The 17,328-nt window shown below is 34.4% G+C and overlaps 1 protein-coding gene across 1 annotated transcript in view; it reads left to right on the top strand.

Annotated features, from left to right (window-relative positions):
• Positions 1–16,665, top strand: part of LOC121428662 — a 29,115-nt gene extending 12,450 nt beyond the window's left edge. The window contains exons 6-11 of the mRNA XM_041625447.1: positions 300–371; positions 10,930–11,094; positions 12,711–12,764; positions 13,655–13,759; positions 14,273–14,410; positions 14,821–16,665. Of these exons, the coding sequence (XP_041481381.1) occupies positions 300–371; positions 10,930–11,094; positions 12,711–12,764; positions 13,655–13,759; positions 14,273–14,410; positions 14,821–14,975 (689 nt within the window). The 3' untranslated portion in view covers positions 14,976–16,665. The remainder of the gene's footprint in view (positions 1–299; positions 372–10,929; positions 11,095–12,710; positions 12,765–13,654; positions 13,760–14,272; positions 14,411–14,820) is intronic.
• Positions 16,666–17,328: the final 663 nt, after the last annotated feature.

The following is a 17,328-nucleotide window of genomic DNA, read 5'->3' as shown; positions in this document are numbered from 1 at the left end:
GTACATGAACATGTATTTTCTGTATTAAATCAGTGAAGCTTTGCTTAAACAGCTAGAACTCAAGAAATATATCCTAACGAAGTTAAACCAACACTTGATGAGTTACTGATAAGAGTTACAGGAACATATACCAATGGGAGGGTTTACATTAGAGTACATAAGTGTATAAATAGATATTCAAAATTTTGAAATGGAAGAGATTAAATTGGCACCGTCCCTCTATTCTTTACTTTATAAAGCTTTGTTAAAATACAAACCCTGACATTTCTACCATGTTTTGATTTTTTTTTCTGTCATAGATGAAAAACAAGAATGTCTTGACAGGGATAGTCTCCGCACAAAGGTTACAAACATGCTCAACAAGAAGTATGGTACGTATCAATATTCATATCCAACCTATGTGAAATAATCATGAAGAAAAAGCAGGGCTCAGATATTTATTTTTAATATTTTTCCTATTCATGCAGACATACACTGAAGGTGGTTGCCAGAGTTTGGGGTTGTCCATCTGTTTTTCATCGCATTTTCTTTCTTGCGATAACCATCTCACAGATGAACCCAATTGACCTCATAATCATATTTATATTTAGGAGGGACAATGATATGACTAGTTCTTCAGGCATCACTGTCAAATGTCAAAGGGTTCAGAGATCATTATACACATGACAATGAGTCATTTTTGTGATTATACTGGCAACTGTTATCAATTCTGAACTTGGATCATATAAATATTGGATAGACAATAATCTGATTAGTTTTTGGGGTAGCAAGGTCAAAGGTCACATGTCACTGTCTGAAAACATCTTGTTCTTGCGGTCAATAACTGAACAAGTGGAATGCCTCTGGCCGTCTCACCTGCATCACGCAGTTCAATATAGCAGCAGTGCTGACTTTGAATACTACTCTAACTCGCACAAGATGTTCAGTGATACATGGTTACTCTTATCTCCACTTTTTATGAACTAGACCAATAAACTTACAGAGATATGATGGTTATTCAACAGATACACCCCATTCGGCCAAAGTTCATTGACCTTTGACCTTGGTCATGTGACCTGAAACGCGCACAGGATGTTCAGTGATACTTGATTACTCTAATGTCCAAGTTTAACGAACTAGACCAATAAACTTTCAAAGTTATGATGGTAATTCAACAGATATTTCATCATGCCTTCGTAGTGAACGGACGTGTCACTGGCGAGCTCCTGCCCGCGAATTTTAAATGCTTTTATCTACACTGGAAATGCAACTGTTATCTACATTTTGGTAGCACGTTTATTTATCGTGATGAGTTATCATCTATCGTCTAAGAAGTCTGCCTACAATTTACGAAAAGCAAACGAACCTAAAGCCAAACGTTTAGAGAAGAACCAACCCAAAACTTCCCAACCTACAAGATCAGCTTCATCACTCGATATGTCAAGCGACTCTGAAAGTGAAACTCCCGGTTTGTCGGTGGACACGGGCTCAGACCAGGTCCTTCGCTCCATGGCCGATATGAGGAGCATGCTCTCCGGTAAACTTGATGATGTCTTGAGTCAGTTAACGGTTATCAAGATCGAGCTAGAACAGACGAAAAAAAGTGTTTCTGTATTAGAAGCAAATGTCAACTTTGCTTTGGATAAAGTAACGGCATTAGAAAAGGATGAAATTCCAGTGTTAAAGGAGAAGATTAAGCGACAAGAAGAAGAGATGGAAGGGAGGCTGACACTTATGGAAATACACAACCGGAAACAAAATCTACTGGTATACGGAATTCAAGATAAAAGAAACGAGGACATCGTCGTGACCGTAAGGGAGATCCTTTGCTACTTTCTGCGAATTACGCTAGAGGAAGCCCGGCAAATCCAACTGGTGAATGCGCATCGATTGCCTGTACCCCAGCACGCGAAGCAACCTGTCGGACACCCCGCCGAGCCCGGACCCAAGCCTATCATAATTCGATTCGCATCTATGTTTGACCGTGACCGGCTTCTCCGAGCATTCGAATCACAGCCGCGTCTTCAGCGCACGGGATCAGCAGCAACCGCCTCTTCGGACCCGGGAACAAACCCCATCCAGCAGCAAAATTGGGACCCAGCGTACGCCCGCGTAACTATCAGGAGTGATCTTCCCCCGAAACTAAAGAGGGAACGTGGACGACTGGCTGCGGAAGCTTACCGGCTCCGACGTGAAGAAAAGGTCTCCACAAGGATCAGACTCGCTGGATCAAAGATAATTCTTCAAACTCGTCACAACTCGTCTGTTGGATCGCAAAACAACGCCTGGTCTACCTGGTCGGGATGACAGCTTTATTAGGCAAGTCTCACTAAAATTGAATTCTGACAGAATTTTATGTACTGTGCTGAAACCATAGAGATTACACGGCTGAAAGATATCGGTATGAACCAAATTGATCTATCTACAATTTTTACATGTTTTATGCTTGAACCTAGCTTGCAAAAGTGAATAGTAAGTAACCCGTAAAAAAAAAAGTTAATATAGGTTTCCAAGGTCAAATGCTGTCTGTCTGGTGATATACTGACAATACCATTTCATTTACAGTTTTCTTTCCTGTCTGACATGTCTGATGTGTCGAAAAAATGAAAAAAGGAAAGACTATCCTGCTACTAACTGCAGACCAAAGATGAAGGTAGAATGACACATATCTAACGTCTAATATTTTGTACCCTTATTTCCCCTGCTGCATAATGATATTATATGTACTGTGTATATCACCAATATCTTGTTTAAATCAGAAGAGGTGCTAAAAGTCCCCTTTCCTGTCTTAAATAGCAATTTTCAAAGATCTGTTTTTACTTTCTCTTGTCAATTGCTACGTAAATGTTTATCATATAATTATTTTTGCCTGAACGTTTGAAAAATGCAAATTTGTACTTTCTAAATATTCTTGTAATTAGTTTCGAAACTATACTATTTGCCTGCATGAACAAAAAAAATCTGTTCTAATTTTGCATTAAAAAAAGAAGGAAAAAAAATCTTAAACATTTAATGATCACACTTTATTAAAGTGTAGACCATTTTCAATGTCATATACTTGTCTTTTTTGATGACCTTAACAAAATCAAACAAATTAATATGAAAATGCAATGTTATATCATTTCCGTACAGGGCCCACCCTGTCATTCATTGCAGAGCAAAGTTGTAGGCAAGACGACATGTTACTTTGAATACTAATTTAGTATACGTTTTGACCTGCCACTTAAATGGTATCTGTAATGTATTTTTAATTTCATTGTTATACCAGTAGCAGAAAAGGTGACGTTTCTTGGGAAATATTATTCAGACAACTCCCGTCGAATTCATCGCCTTCTCCCACGGTATGCAATCTATAAGAATTTTAGAACCTTTCTCTGTCCAGTGTTTAAGACCCGTTTCATGCAGGGTCTTCACGGGTTAAAGAAAAGTTCTGGGGAATATTTTGGGTTTTTTTTCTTTTCTTGTTTTAAATAGAGTGAGAAGCTGACACTCTACAAACTGTATTTGTTTGAGCAATTGCAAATGCAAAAGATATCGAGGCTAAAACCATAACATAATAACCTCTGAAAATAGTCAGTAGTATACCTTTATTTCAAAGTTTTAATATCCATATAGTAACATAATCTATATCTTACACTCATCAAACTTTTATCGATTTGCAATCGCCAAAACTTTTTATTTGTTTACCATGTAGCAGTAAACAACAGTACTGTCATGACTAGCAAATCGAACTATTCCGAATGATTACATAAATATTAATAAACAATGTATATCCTCGATACCTTTTGTATCAAAATTCATCTCCTTTACTTCAATTACCATTATATCACGTTTATGATAAAGATATACTTTTAGGATCAAGTATCCTACAGTGATTCAAAACAACCCCCCCCCCCAACTATTTTGAAAAATCCATAGACTGAGCTTCCCCAGATGTACTGTATACGATCAGAGGAGGATAGCATTCCAGAGCTGAGGTCTAGGTACTCGCCTCTTTCCCGCCTCTCTCCTTTCATTAATTTCTTTTCATATGTTCATGTAACCTGTGACTTAATGTCAAATGACTTCCTATAGTCACACCTTTATATTGCCCTTTGTTGAAGATGGAAAGCATGTTTTGTTTGCTTTCTTTTCCTTTCATTTCCAAATTCTATCGACCATAGTAAGGTATGCCCTATTGATTTCTGGACTCCACCTTACTTCCTTTTATTCCCTTGCTATCTTAAGGCAAATTCTTGTAATTTAAGCTTTGACATGGACAATTCTTCGATTAGTTTAGACTATGTCATTCGTCGTCAAACTTTAATTACATGCATTTATTAACAATGGGTCGATAACCTCTTACTACTTTTATTTATCACACACAAGTCATGCTAATTTGCAATTCCGATACGCTCTTATTTAAGTCCTGCCTTGTTTCTTGGTAATCCTTTAAATTAGAATATCTTTTGATATCAAATAAATGACAGACTATTAGGGGTCCACCAGTTCTCTTTCCCGAATTCCTTCCTCATTGTCCAAATTAAATGTTCCTTATGTTCAGTTCCTTTCTAATAACGATAATCACCGGCTATTTTTAACAAGGGATGCCCTAAAATCTGGCGAAAGGATTAACAGGATACCAAATTCCAGGTAAGGCGTACGGAATGTGAATCTTGTTGCATGCTTGTCTTGTTTGTGTTTGTTTTCTCTCTCTATTTATATCTTTCAGTAAACTCGAAATTTTCTATTGTAAAGTTCATATGTAAATTGTTGGCTATTCTGATTTAATTGCCTTGCATGCCGGAGGTAATTTTATTTATTTAATTGAAGTTTTCTGCCATTTAATGTACTCCTTTGTGTATTGCATTTCTTGCATGCTCTCTGTATTTCACGTTTGAACTGTTGTATGCCGATTGTACATTTTATTCTCCCCCTTCAAGCTTCTGAATGTTTCAGTCATTGCATGCCCTCCTCTTTCATGTTCGAATTATCTAGCATGCTGAACTGCAATTAAGTTCCACATTCTTTATAATATTGTCTATTCAAGCTTTCGAACGTTACGTTTTTTTGCATGCCCCTTCATCTCAATTTAAAAGTTTATTTTTTTTTTCACAATTACGTCAATCCTAATCTAAAGATATTTGGTGTAACTGTCTTTTTTGTCTAACGAATGTAATTGCCAAATCAAGCAATTCAATGCATAACATGTCCTCATCCTATATCAACTATGTTAAATCATCAGGAAATGTTACTTTTCATTCTTCTAAATTACAGGTATACAAAGATGCAAACTGTGAGCTGTCAAATGCACGGGGTTTTGCTGACTCGATGATGAAAGTGAGGTAATGCGCGGCCTTTCTCGTTCCAACCTCTCTCTCTCTCTCCTTCCTTTGTATTCTCTCCCTCCCTGTAACACTCTTTTAATTATTTTCTTTCGTTTTTCACATGTCACTATCTCCCACTCTGTACCTGCATTTGCGATCCTTCACTTAGATGCCGAGTCTACGGAACCCTGTTCATTTGGCATAACACGTGTTTATATGTACATGTATGTGTATTCATCGTATATACAAGGGTGTGTTTGTATGTGCATACCTGTATACATATTTCTTTATAGTTATTCAGTCTCTGCATTCAATCTTTACATATTATATGTATCAAATTTAATACATGTATCACCGGTCTGTTTCGTCTTTTTCTTTGGCCTCTATACTCTGTACAGTTTCATTTATTATCTATTACACATAGTTTACTATCACACAGTCAACCTTATAACGAACATTTTTTTTATTATTGTAACTTATACTTTTCGGCACGCTTCAAATAAGCGCACCGAATTTTACAACCTGCATTTTGGCGAGCTCGTTCTGCCATCAAATCCTTATGTACTTCATTATGCTATATGATTCAGAGGCCAAAGACTAAGAGAATGATAATAAAATGAAATAGCAATGTTAGTTACTTACTTAAAGCTACCACACACACACATATATATATATTCTATGTATCATTTATAACTAGTCTCATTGAGTGTATTGCAATCACTATTTTATCAAGGGCATCTCGCCAGGAACTTGTAAAGATGCTCCACATTTTCTTTAGTTCATTTGTTCGTTCGTTCGCTCAGCCTACGAAGACTTTAGTTCGATGTTATTGTTACTTGTCATGCTTGTGCGTTCATGTGATTTTTCGTTTTGTCTTGTGTCACTCTCATTTTTCTTTTGCATGTCAATGTTTTGTTCCTCCCGTTCATTTATTCATGTATCTGTTTCTCTGTAAGCCCACTCCATATGTTTTAAGCAGGACTCGACATTTTCTTATTTTTCTATATAAGACGAAATTCAATTATGAGATTCTCATCAATCTTTCACGTCTGATTTAGCAGATGAGCCATTTTTTTCTTTGAATAATGATGACCTTTTTGATTTACTCCAATCTTCGCCAACTAGTCATACAAATTCTAAAAATGACGCTGCATATAACCGTTTTGTTGCAAGAACCTTAAATTTAGAAACCGATACTTTTGATTTGCACTCTGATGAAGACGAAATTCTAAGTCCTTCATCTGAATATATAACCCAGTCTCAGTTTAAAGAAATTACCAAACAATTCTCCATAGATACGTTTTCTCTTTTACACTTTAACATTAGAAGCTTAAGTAAGCATTTTGAGGAATTCCAATTGTTATTAGATAATCCTTCCAAACTTCCCTTTTCTATAATTGGACTTTCGGAAACTTGGTTATCCAGCGAGTCTAATCTTCCATTTGCCCTGGATGGCTATGACTTTATCGTTAACAACAGGCAAAATAGGTCTGGTGGAGGGGTTGCCCTCTACGTTTCTCAAAATTACGATTACATAACTCATAAAGAATTTATTAAATCAAACGACATTGTAGAGTCTCTTTTTATAGAAATAAATATTCCCACTTCCAAAAATATAATCATAGGCATTATGTATAGGCCTCCAAATTCTAATTCAAATGATTTTCTCCTCTACCTTTCAGATTTGCTAAAAGATCCACTTTTTGTAAACAAAGACGTCTTTATAATGGGAGACTTTAATATTGATATTTTGAAACATGAAAATAATAACATATCCCATGAATTCCTTGATATATTCTTGACTGCCTCATTCTTGCCTTTGATATCGAAACCCACTCGTATGGCGACTCATTCCGCCACACTCATAGATAATATTTTTTGTAACGTTCTGCCTTCGCCGGACTCTTCTGTAGTCATATCCGATATAACCGATCATTTTCCAATTATGTCACATTTCACCCTTAGGCGCCCACTGAACAATCTACACCGGCCATCAAGGCGAAGACCAACTCATGAAAACATAGCCCGACTTGACGCTTCTTTAGAATCTTCAGACTGGTCGCGTGTTTACAACTCAGATGATGTTAATGCATCATTTGAGAACTTCCTTGACATATTTTGTAATAAATTAGATACTTACATTCCAAAAGTAAAAGACAAAGAAACGGCATACAAAAAAACACCAAGACTTCCATGGATTTCCAAATCAATTTTACGTTCAATTAACAGAAAAAATAATTTGTACTATAAATTTAAGACAAAAGGTTCCGAGCAAGCCAAAATTAAGTATTCTAGATACAAAAATATTTTGACTAAAACAATACGACTAGCAAAGAAAAAATACTTCACGAAACAATTACATTTATATAAGAACGACATGCAAGGTACATGGAAGATTTTAAAACAAGCCATGAATTTATCAAATAACAAAACAAGCATAACTAAAATAAGGGATAATGATCAAATTGTTGAAGACTCTGAAATTATTGCCAATATTTTTAACAACTATTTTTCGTCTATAGGGGTAAACTTAGCTCATGAAGTCCCTCCTTCGAACAAGCATTTTTCTGATTATCTGGGCATACCTAATACAAATTCTATATTCTTTACACCTGTTGTTGAACAAGAAATTATTGATATTGTGTCTAGTTTGAATAACAAAAAAAGTCCTGGCTATGATGATATCAACAACTTTATTTTGAAGGGTGTAATTTCCTCTATTGTTAATCCTTTGGTATATATTTTTAACCTTTCATTGCAAAATGGTCAAGTCCCCGACAACATGAAAATAGGTAAAATAATACCTCTTTTCAAAACAGATGATAAGCTTAATGTCAATAATTACAGACCTATTTCCTTATTATCCTCCATGTCAAAAATTTTAGAAAAGGTCGTTTACAATAGAACTATTAACTTTTTGAAAGCACACAATATTTTCTCCGATTACCAGTTTGGTTTTAGAAAAAAACATAATACTGAACATGCCTTATTAAATTTCATTGACAAAGTGGCACATGCTCTCGACAACTCTTCACACATGGTTGGTATCTTCCTGGACTTCTCCAAGGCCTTCGACACAATCAATCACAATATATTATTACATAAACTCGCTCACCATGGGGTGCGTGGGAAGGCCTTGGAGTGGTTCAGGAGTTACTTATCCAATAGACGTCAGTACGTAACATTAAATGGCTATACATCCAATATGCAAAATATAAATTGCGGAGTCCCACAGGGCAGTCTGTTAGGTCCTTTATTATTTATCATTTATATTAATGATTTTTGTAATTCATCCGATATTCTTTCGTTTATATTTTTTGCCGACGATTCAAATCTTTTTTATTCTCATAAAAATCCAAAAACACTACTAGATATAGTAAATTCTGAGCTAGAAAAGGTTACTCAGTGGATAAGAGCTAACAAACTATCCCTTAATCTAAAAAAAACCAAATACATGTTATTTAGTAATACTATAGACACACTGCCGGCAAACATTATGTTTGATGATACCCCTTTAGAAGTTGTTTCGTTCATAAAGTTCTTAGGCATAACTGTCGATAATAAACTTTCGTGGAAATATCACATTGAAAATATTTGCAGAGCGATTTCACGCAACATCGGCATAATAAATAAACTGAAATTTCATTTTCCTCCACAAACCTTATTAATGCTTTATTCTTCTTTAATCTTACCGTATTTGAACTACGGCATTCTTGTTTGGGGCAATACCCACCAAGTTTTATTAAACAGACTTCTTTTGTAATAAAAGAAGTCTCTCCGTATAATTAACCATTCTTCATTTCTTTCACATACAGATCCATTGTTTGCCGAAAACAAGCTGCTAAAAATAAATGATCTATATCTGTTTCACTTAGGCCAATTTATGTATGAATATAATAACAATTCACTTCCTCACGTATTTGATTCAATGTTCCCTCAAAATCGTTCAATTCATCATTACCCTACAAGACAGTCTAATGAGTTTCATTTACCTCTTTTAAGAACATTATTAGCTAAAAAAACATTTATATATGATGGCCCGAGATTCTGGAACTCCCTTAGTGAAGATATAATTAGAAGCCCATCCCTTTGTTCTTTTAAAATGAAACTTAAAAATAATTTTCTGAAATCATACAGGTCATCATTTACTCAGTTTTAAATAATTTTATCATGAAATTCACCATTTCATGCCTCCTTAACTTATTATTATTATTTTTTTTTTTTGGTATAATTATCCGCGCGTTGAAGTCCTGCTGTATTATCTCTGTTATCTTTCTTTATCTCTTTTCATTTTTATTTTCATATCCTTTGTGTGTGCTTCAATTGTTTGATTGTTTCTTGTTCTTTGTTCTGCTGTTCTCTGTTTTGTAAACTTGTCTGTCTTCGTAGGCAATTCTAAAATAATTATTTAGAGGGGTCCACACAATACAAGCACTGCTTTTTAGTGGATCCCTCCATTTTCACAGAATTTTTATTTTAAAATGGTTATGATAGTTGCTTATATATATTCTGTTTTGCTTTACTTCGTTTTATAGATAAATATCAAATACTGTACATGCCTGAATTTATTTTATCTGTATAAGTTCATTGTAACTATTTTGATCACATTACTTTGTTCTTCTGTTGAAAATGAAAAATAATAAATTGAATTGAATTGAATTGATACCCCGATTCGGCCAAAGTTCATTGACCCTAAATGACCTTTGACCTTGATCATGTGACCTGAAACTCAAACAGGATGTTCAGTGATACTTGATTACTCTTATGTACAAGTTTCATGAATCAGATCCATAAACTTTCAAAGTTATGATGGTAATTCAACAGATACACCCAATTCGGCCAAAGTTCATTGACCCTAAATGACCTTTGACCTTAATCATGAGACCTGAAACTTGCACAAAATTTTCAGTGATGCTTGATTACTATTATGTCTAAGTTTCATGAATCAGATCCATAAACTTTCAAAGTTATGATGGGAATTCAACAGATATCCCCAATTCGGCCAAAGTTCATTGACCCTAAATGACCTTTGACCTTGGTCATGTGACGTGAAACTCAGGCAGGATGTTCAGTGATACTTGATTAACCTTATGTCCAAGTTTCATGAACTAGGTCCATATATTTTCTAAGTTATGATGACATTTCAAAAACTTAACCTCAGGTTAAGATTTCGATGTTGAATCCTCCAACATGGTCTAAGTTCATTGACCCTAAATGACCTTTGACCTTGGTCATGTGACATGAAATTCTAATAGGATGTTCAGTAATACTTGATTAACCTTATGGCCAAGTTTTATTAACTAGGTCCATATACTTTCTAAGTTATGACGTCATTTCAAAAACTTAACCTCAGGTTAAGATTTGATGTTGACGCCGCCGCCGCCGTCGGAAAAGCGGCGCCTATAGTCTCACTTTGCTTCGCAGGTGAGACAAAAACTGTTTGAGGTATTAAACTTGGTGCATGAATGCATATTGGAGTGACAACGATCTGAACTGATTTTGGATCAATGTCAAGGTCACAGAGGTCATTAGGAAATTGGGATCTTCACGGCACATATCCCCCCCCCACTCAAATGCAGATTTGATTGTATACATTGTGCATTAATCATTCAGTATAAAATTTTCTTCATGTTGTCCACTCCAGTTGAAGGAATTCCAGGATGCAAGAGGAGGACAGTGCCATATACAAAGATGGACACTTTTTCTGTGGAGGGGTTGCCACATGGGGTTGAGTTGAAAAGAACTTGCCTGTACGATAAGAAGACACTGGTGTCATTGATGAATAATATGTCTTCAATAAAATTCTCTGGTAGGTAATCATTCAACAAATGTTGAATATGATTCATGCATGTATGTACGTCATATTACATAATTTCTCAGTTTGAAGTAATAAGATAAAAAGTCAAAGAATCTCCAGATCGAGGCAAAAATCCCAAACATGTGAGAGGTCGAATAAAGGGGGGGGGGGGGTGACGCAAAACTGATATTTTACTATAGCCAGAAATATAAAAAGTCAGAGATAAAAGGCCATAGAAAACCTAATGTATATCTAGGTTATCAGCTTTTAACAAAACAAGCAAGGCAAAAATGGTTTGCACTGGGACTCTGGGAGTACCCGGTACTCCGAGTATTCGCTGACAAGGTCTCCAGATACATAGAAGTGGAAGAAATTTCATCTAAATCATAGTAATGCTTACAACACTATATTCCAAATAAATATAAAAAAAAAGAAAATTTCTGAATCCAATAAATTAGATATTGAGCAGGTTCGGTGACAAGACACAAGCGAAACTGTCTTGCCCACTATAAAAAATAAAAAAATAACTAGAAATTTGGCAATTTCTGTTGACAACTAACATAAATGTATCCACAGCTCAATCTAAAAAGTCATTTAAAATTTTAGAAGAGCTATTGTCATGAAATGTTTCTCATTTTCACCCTTATTTTCTCTGAACCCACCCAATGATAGGACTAATATTTTTTATTAAGATATAAAATGTAAAAGGTTCAATTTCTTCAATCGTTGCTAAGTTACTTGTCTTCTAAATGCAGCTTAGCTCAAAAATATCCCCTCAAGAGACGTCATTTGATCTCTGAAGGAATGACATGAATGTATACACATTGCTCCCTAGCACAGGTGACGCCGAACAATAATAATAACTATTCCATAAAGTATATATTCTACTGCAGTATATAGGACTCCTAAAATGCTTATTAATTAAATAGATGTGTTTTGACCTTCGATTTAAAGTTGTTTACGGATGGTGCTTTCCTCACTTCCAGGGGTAAGCTATTCCAGAGCTTGGGGGCTACACAAGCAAATGTTCGATCACCTAGTGTTACTTTTGTTTTGAAGGATGGAATCTGTAAAAGCAGAGGATCCGTTGAACTACACAAATTTTGACCATGACTACTGGTTTTATACCTCAATAATTCTGTAATGTAGCCAGGAGCTTGACCACAAAGTGCTTAATTTGTATACAATAAGTAAGAATTTGAATGATATTCTCTGCCGGATTGGTAACCAATGTAGATTTCTTAGTATTGGTGTGATGGGTTGCGAAAGTATTTGCGCAGGTGTTTTGCACCGTCTGGAATTTCAATATTTGAGAGTCAGGGATCCAATACAGTAGAATACTACAGTAATGTAACTTGCTAATGACACATGTATAAACAATCGCTTTTGTAACATACATATCTAAATATTTTTGGACATGACAAATGTTACAGACCATATAAAATGCCGATTTTAAAAAAGTAGTGATATGTTCTTTCATATTCACATCTATCTCTGTATTAAACTGTACACCAAATTCCTAGTTTAAAAAGTTAAACTGAACTAGACCTTTGACTTTTCCCCCTATCAATAGTTATTATTATAATTGGTATTACAATTGTATGTTCATTTACCTTCTATATCTGTAGCAAAACAAGTTGTAGAGGAAGCCACCAAGGAAAATGAAATGGATGTAGTTCAAGGTAATGCCTCAAATTCAACTTAAATCTACAAAAAATGTTAACTGTACAACTCCCAGTGCGTTCAATTGCCAGATCTGCATACAGGAATAGAAATATTATTTGTTTAAAAAGTATATTTCAACTAAGAACATATTCTAAGAAACAGCTTCTTTTATCAGGGAATTGAAAACCCAACTCTTCCTAATGAAAGGGATAATGAATAAGGAACAAAGTCCATGACGATCCCCAATAGAACAAAGGTTGTGAATACCAAAACCACTCTTAAAACATTCATATTCATTCACTTGCTGATGATGCATCTGTGTCCATTTTCCAAAAACTCAACATGAAATTTTAGCATTTGGTTTATGCAACTTTTCAGCCAAATTATGTTATTTAATTACACCTACTCAGAAATTTGTATCAACTAGGACTTTTGTGTATACAGATTTTTAACAGTATGAACAGCCCAAACATTAACTTCAACAATCACTGTAGGCTTTCTACCTAGTGGCTTTGTCTGCTGCTATTAAACCAAACTCATTATAACCCACAAAGTAAAACGAAAAGCATTAATTGATTTCACAAAAAATATTCAGATCTATTTCAAACAATGTCACGCACGTGTAGCGCCTTAACATTTGTGAAATGTATATGTACAGTAAGGAAAATACAAAATTAAGATAAGCAGATCACCCATTGATGAGTGAATTGTCTCATTCACATTCTAAAATTGTACATGAAGTACATTGCTGTAGGAAACGGATACCACTTCCTTTATTAACAAAAATATCTTAATGTTGAAGGAAACAAGAAAGGACATGCAGATATGCCATGTTCAGTGGACATACATGTATGTTGATGAATGGTAAATTGTACAATGCTATTAATCATTTTCCCATTTTAAACAGGTCAGGCCACTCAAGAGGCCACAAATGAAGCCTCCCCTCTCTCACCAGAAGCAATCCCCCTGGAAGACATAGATGAGAGTGACAGTGATCATGCCCCTCTTGCTGGTAAAAAATGAAATAGGCCTAATAAAGTTTAATTAGTGAGAAAATGAGACATTTTAGAAGATATCAGTATTAAGTCCCAATATTGTAAAAGCACTTTTTTCATTTAATTGCTGTACCTCCTTTGCAAACCAATGTAAATTCAAGAAATCATAGCCTAGCTTGCAAGTGATGAAACGTCACATATGGAATTGTCTACAAATGTCATGCTTAGAGATTATTCACATGTATTGCAAAGAGAGTACAATCAGTAAAGGGAAACTGCTTTTTGGTTGAGATCATGCAGTGATTAAAACTTTAGTCCTAATTTTGAAGCTTCCAAGCAATGAATACATAAGTCAGACTCATGAATTATATTACAAAAACTTTAAATCCCCACCCCTTGTACATTTACATATTGTGGTAATAATTCCTTTCTTGGCAGCAACTTCATATTTATGAAGCATTTATTTTTAGACAATTGTTGTACATATAATTTAATAGTTATTTGTATTTGCTATTTTTGAAAATTTATAGACTTCAAGTCCATCAAGCAACCAAACAAGCCAGATAATTTGCCATGCAATACCAATCCTCCAGTTATCCCTGTTATCACTCATTCTGTTACCCCTGCGGCTATCCCTGTCAAGTCTAGCAACGTTCGGCAAGGCAATGGTAATATCATTACTTGTGTCCTTGTAAATAAATAGTGTATACCTCATTATCCTTATATGTAAACTCAGGTTTACATTTAAAAATAATTCAGTTTATTTGACTTTATTTGAAGGAGAAATCTTTGAAATAGATGAATTGTATATTCCAGAAAAATTATTAATAATATGAAATAAACATGTCAATGAAAGTTGCCATGGAGAATTTCCCATTGGCAATGCGAACAAGAGATATGTCATCCATGTACTTGAAAAAGTTTTCATTTAAATTATTTCTTTTACCTAGATCAGATGATATTTTTTGACATATGATACAAATTTCAGAAGTAATTTGTTCTGCCAGATGCGAGAGAAAAGTGCTGTATTGCTTTGGTTTCTTTAACATATTTCTTTGCTTCTTTATTTCTCTTTCAGATGCTCTGAAGCAAAAGAAAAAATCAAAAAGAACAAAAATGAAAAGAAAAGGTAATGTAATAATGAGGTTGAAAGTAAAATACTTTCAATTAAATTCAATGGAATCAGCATTACTGGTCTGTTTGAATCGCAAAATTAAATTATCCATAAAGTGAGTCATTTCATCCCAGGTCATCAATTTCCTGTAGGATAGATCATACAACATATATTTCTTATGACTACAAAATTTATATCAGACTTGACGAAAGCTAAATACACATATTTATATACCCCTTACCATGCTGTTCTTATATTATTTTGATGCAAAGCACAGTCCCATTAATGATGCTGATTTTAGAAATAATTGACTGATCAAGGACTATCTTTTATTCAACAGAAAAAATGTATTACGTTGAAAAGCTTCTGGCTAAAAATGGAAACAGGTATAAAGTACAATGGAGAGGGTTTCCTCTGTCAGCGGCAACATGGGAACCTAGTGAGAACCTGCCCAAGGCGCTAGTGGACAGTTTTCAACCCAAGGAAAATCCTTAATAATCACATGATTCTGTCGCTGATTTGATATACTTCTATAATTTGATCATTATCAATGATTTCATTTCCTTCCAGCAAAAGATATATGAGTCTGGTTTTCTATTTTTTCTGACACACCCAGTATTTCCTGTAAAAAAATAAAACAATGAAAGAACTCTGCATTATTTGCAGAAAAGAAACCTTTTTGTACATGATCTCACTTTTCCTTCCAAATGATTGTTTACATTTGGTCCTTACATTGCCAATATATTGATAACATACAAAATACTGGCATCGGTTTCACTCCTTTTCCTCAAAAATAGATAAGCTTTTAAAAAATCACCTCAGAATTTGAATATGAATTTTAAAAATTACAAAACTGGCATATTCAAATTCAAAGTGATTTCCATATCTCATTAGAAAAAGACTAGTACACATTTATATATGTAGATAGATATAGCCTATACAAAAATCAAACATTAAAATGAAACATTTAAAGGCCTATCATGGTTTTTGCAAAGGTTATTGCACTATATGTATATAATAACCTAAGAATAAACACACACACGCAATTCAGATATATTGTAGAAAAACAAAAAGACGACCAGACCCATCCCAACAAAAAAGGAGCTGGAAAGGAATATTTGATAATTTCATTCTAGGCAGGCCTAGATATTTCTTAATGTTTTTTAATCAAGGTTGGGCATATGTCAATTTTGGGGGCATTTTGTTCCATAACTTTGTACCGGCATAATTACGGTTCTTCAAAATTTACAATATAGCATTATCAATCGAAAAGACTTGACCGGTTGCAAATTAACATAAATTTTTGATACAAACAAAACAATTTTCTAAGAAAATTGGAAGTTTGTGTTTTTATAATCAAATAAATAAAATAAATAATTTGAATGAATAGAGAAAAATGCAAACAAGGACCACGCTGAAAATCTAATCTAAATCGGATGTAAAATAAGAAAGTTATGACATTTCAAAGATTATTTTATTTTTGCAGAGCAGTTATATGTACAACTGAGAGATATTGTAATGAAATGAAAAGTTTATTTAATGTTCAGCATGGTTTCGTAACAATGAAGAGCGTAGAATAATTTTTAATCCATGTATATAGGGGCAAAGGGAAATTCAGTAATTGTTTGTAATCATTTATGTATTTTCTTTAAAATGTATTTAAGCACTATTTACTGAGAAATTATGATGTTTACAGCTGTATGATTATGTTAGATATTTATCTCTAATTGTTCTTAACAGTTCCCGTATGAATAGTAGTGATAATTACCATCACTGTTGTTGAAAAATATTTGAAAAGATTAAATTTTACAGCTTGACAATCTCCCTCCTCAATAGTTGACCATAATTGAGCTCCATGCTCCATTATGAGCCAAGGAATATGCTTGGCAGTAAGAGATTTCTGAACGAAAGTTAGTTCAATTTCTATTGGAACCTGCTGCGACAGGATGAGCTTGATTTCTTCAATATAGTTATAATAACTGAATGCTTTGCTTCCTGCTTGTCATTATTTGTTGTATGGTGCTACAAGTATACATGATCGGAAAAGCAAAAGTACTGACTAGAGAAGGAGTGAGAATACTGACTTTACTGAGATATGGAATACACTGAATTTACCAATATAGTGGAAATAATGAGATTTCTGAGGATACTAATATGAGTGAGGATACTGAAATACAGAAATACTAAAATTACGGAGACACTTAATACTGGCATGACTGAGATAATGGAGATACAGAAAGACAGAGATGTTGAAATCCATGAGATATAATCTAGGTTTCCGAGAAGGAGCAGATTCTTAAGTGTAAAAGACGGAAACTTGTGTCTGAGAAAAAATAAATATGACATGGGTCCGAAAATGCAGCCGAAACGAACCAGCTCGTCAGGAGAGAAAGTCGGTTCGGCTACAATATGCAATTGAGAAAGTAGATGACTTCCCCTACTCACCATTTTCTTTTGCTTTTCATTCTTTGA

The sequence above is a fragment of the Lytechinus variegatus genome, chromosome 15 (assembly GCF_018143015.1).
Source record: "Lytechinus variegatus isolate NC3 chromosome 15, Lvar_3.0, whole genome shotgun sequence".
NCBI lineage: Eukaryota > Metazoa > Echinodermata > Echinoidea > Temnopleuroida > Toxopneustidae > Lytechinus > Lytechinus variegatus.
This window is presented reverse-complemented; position numbering and strand designations above follow the sequence as displayed.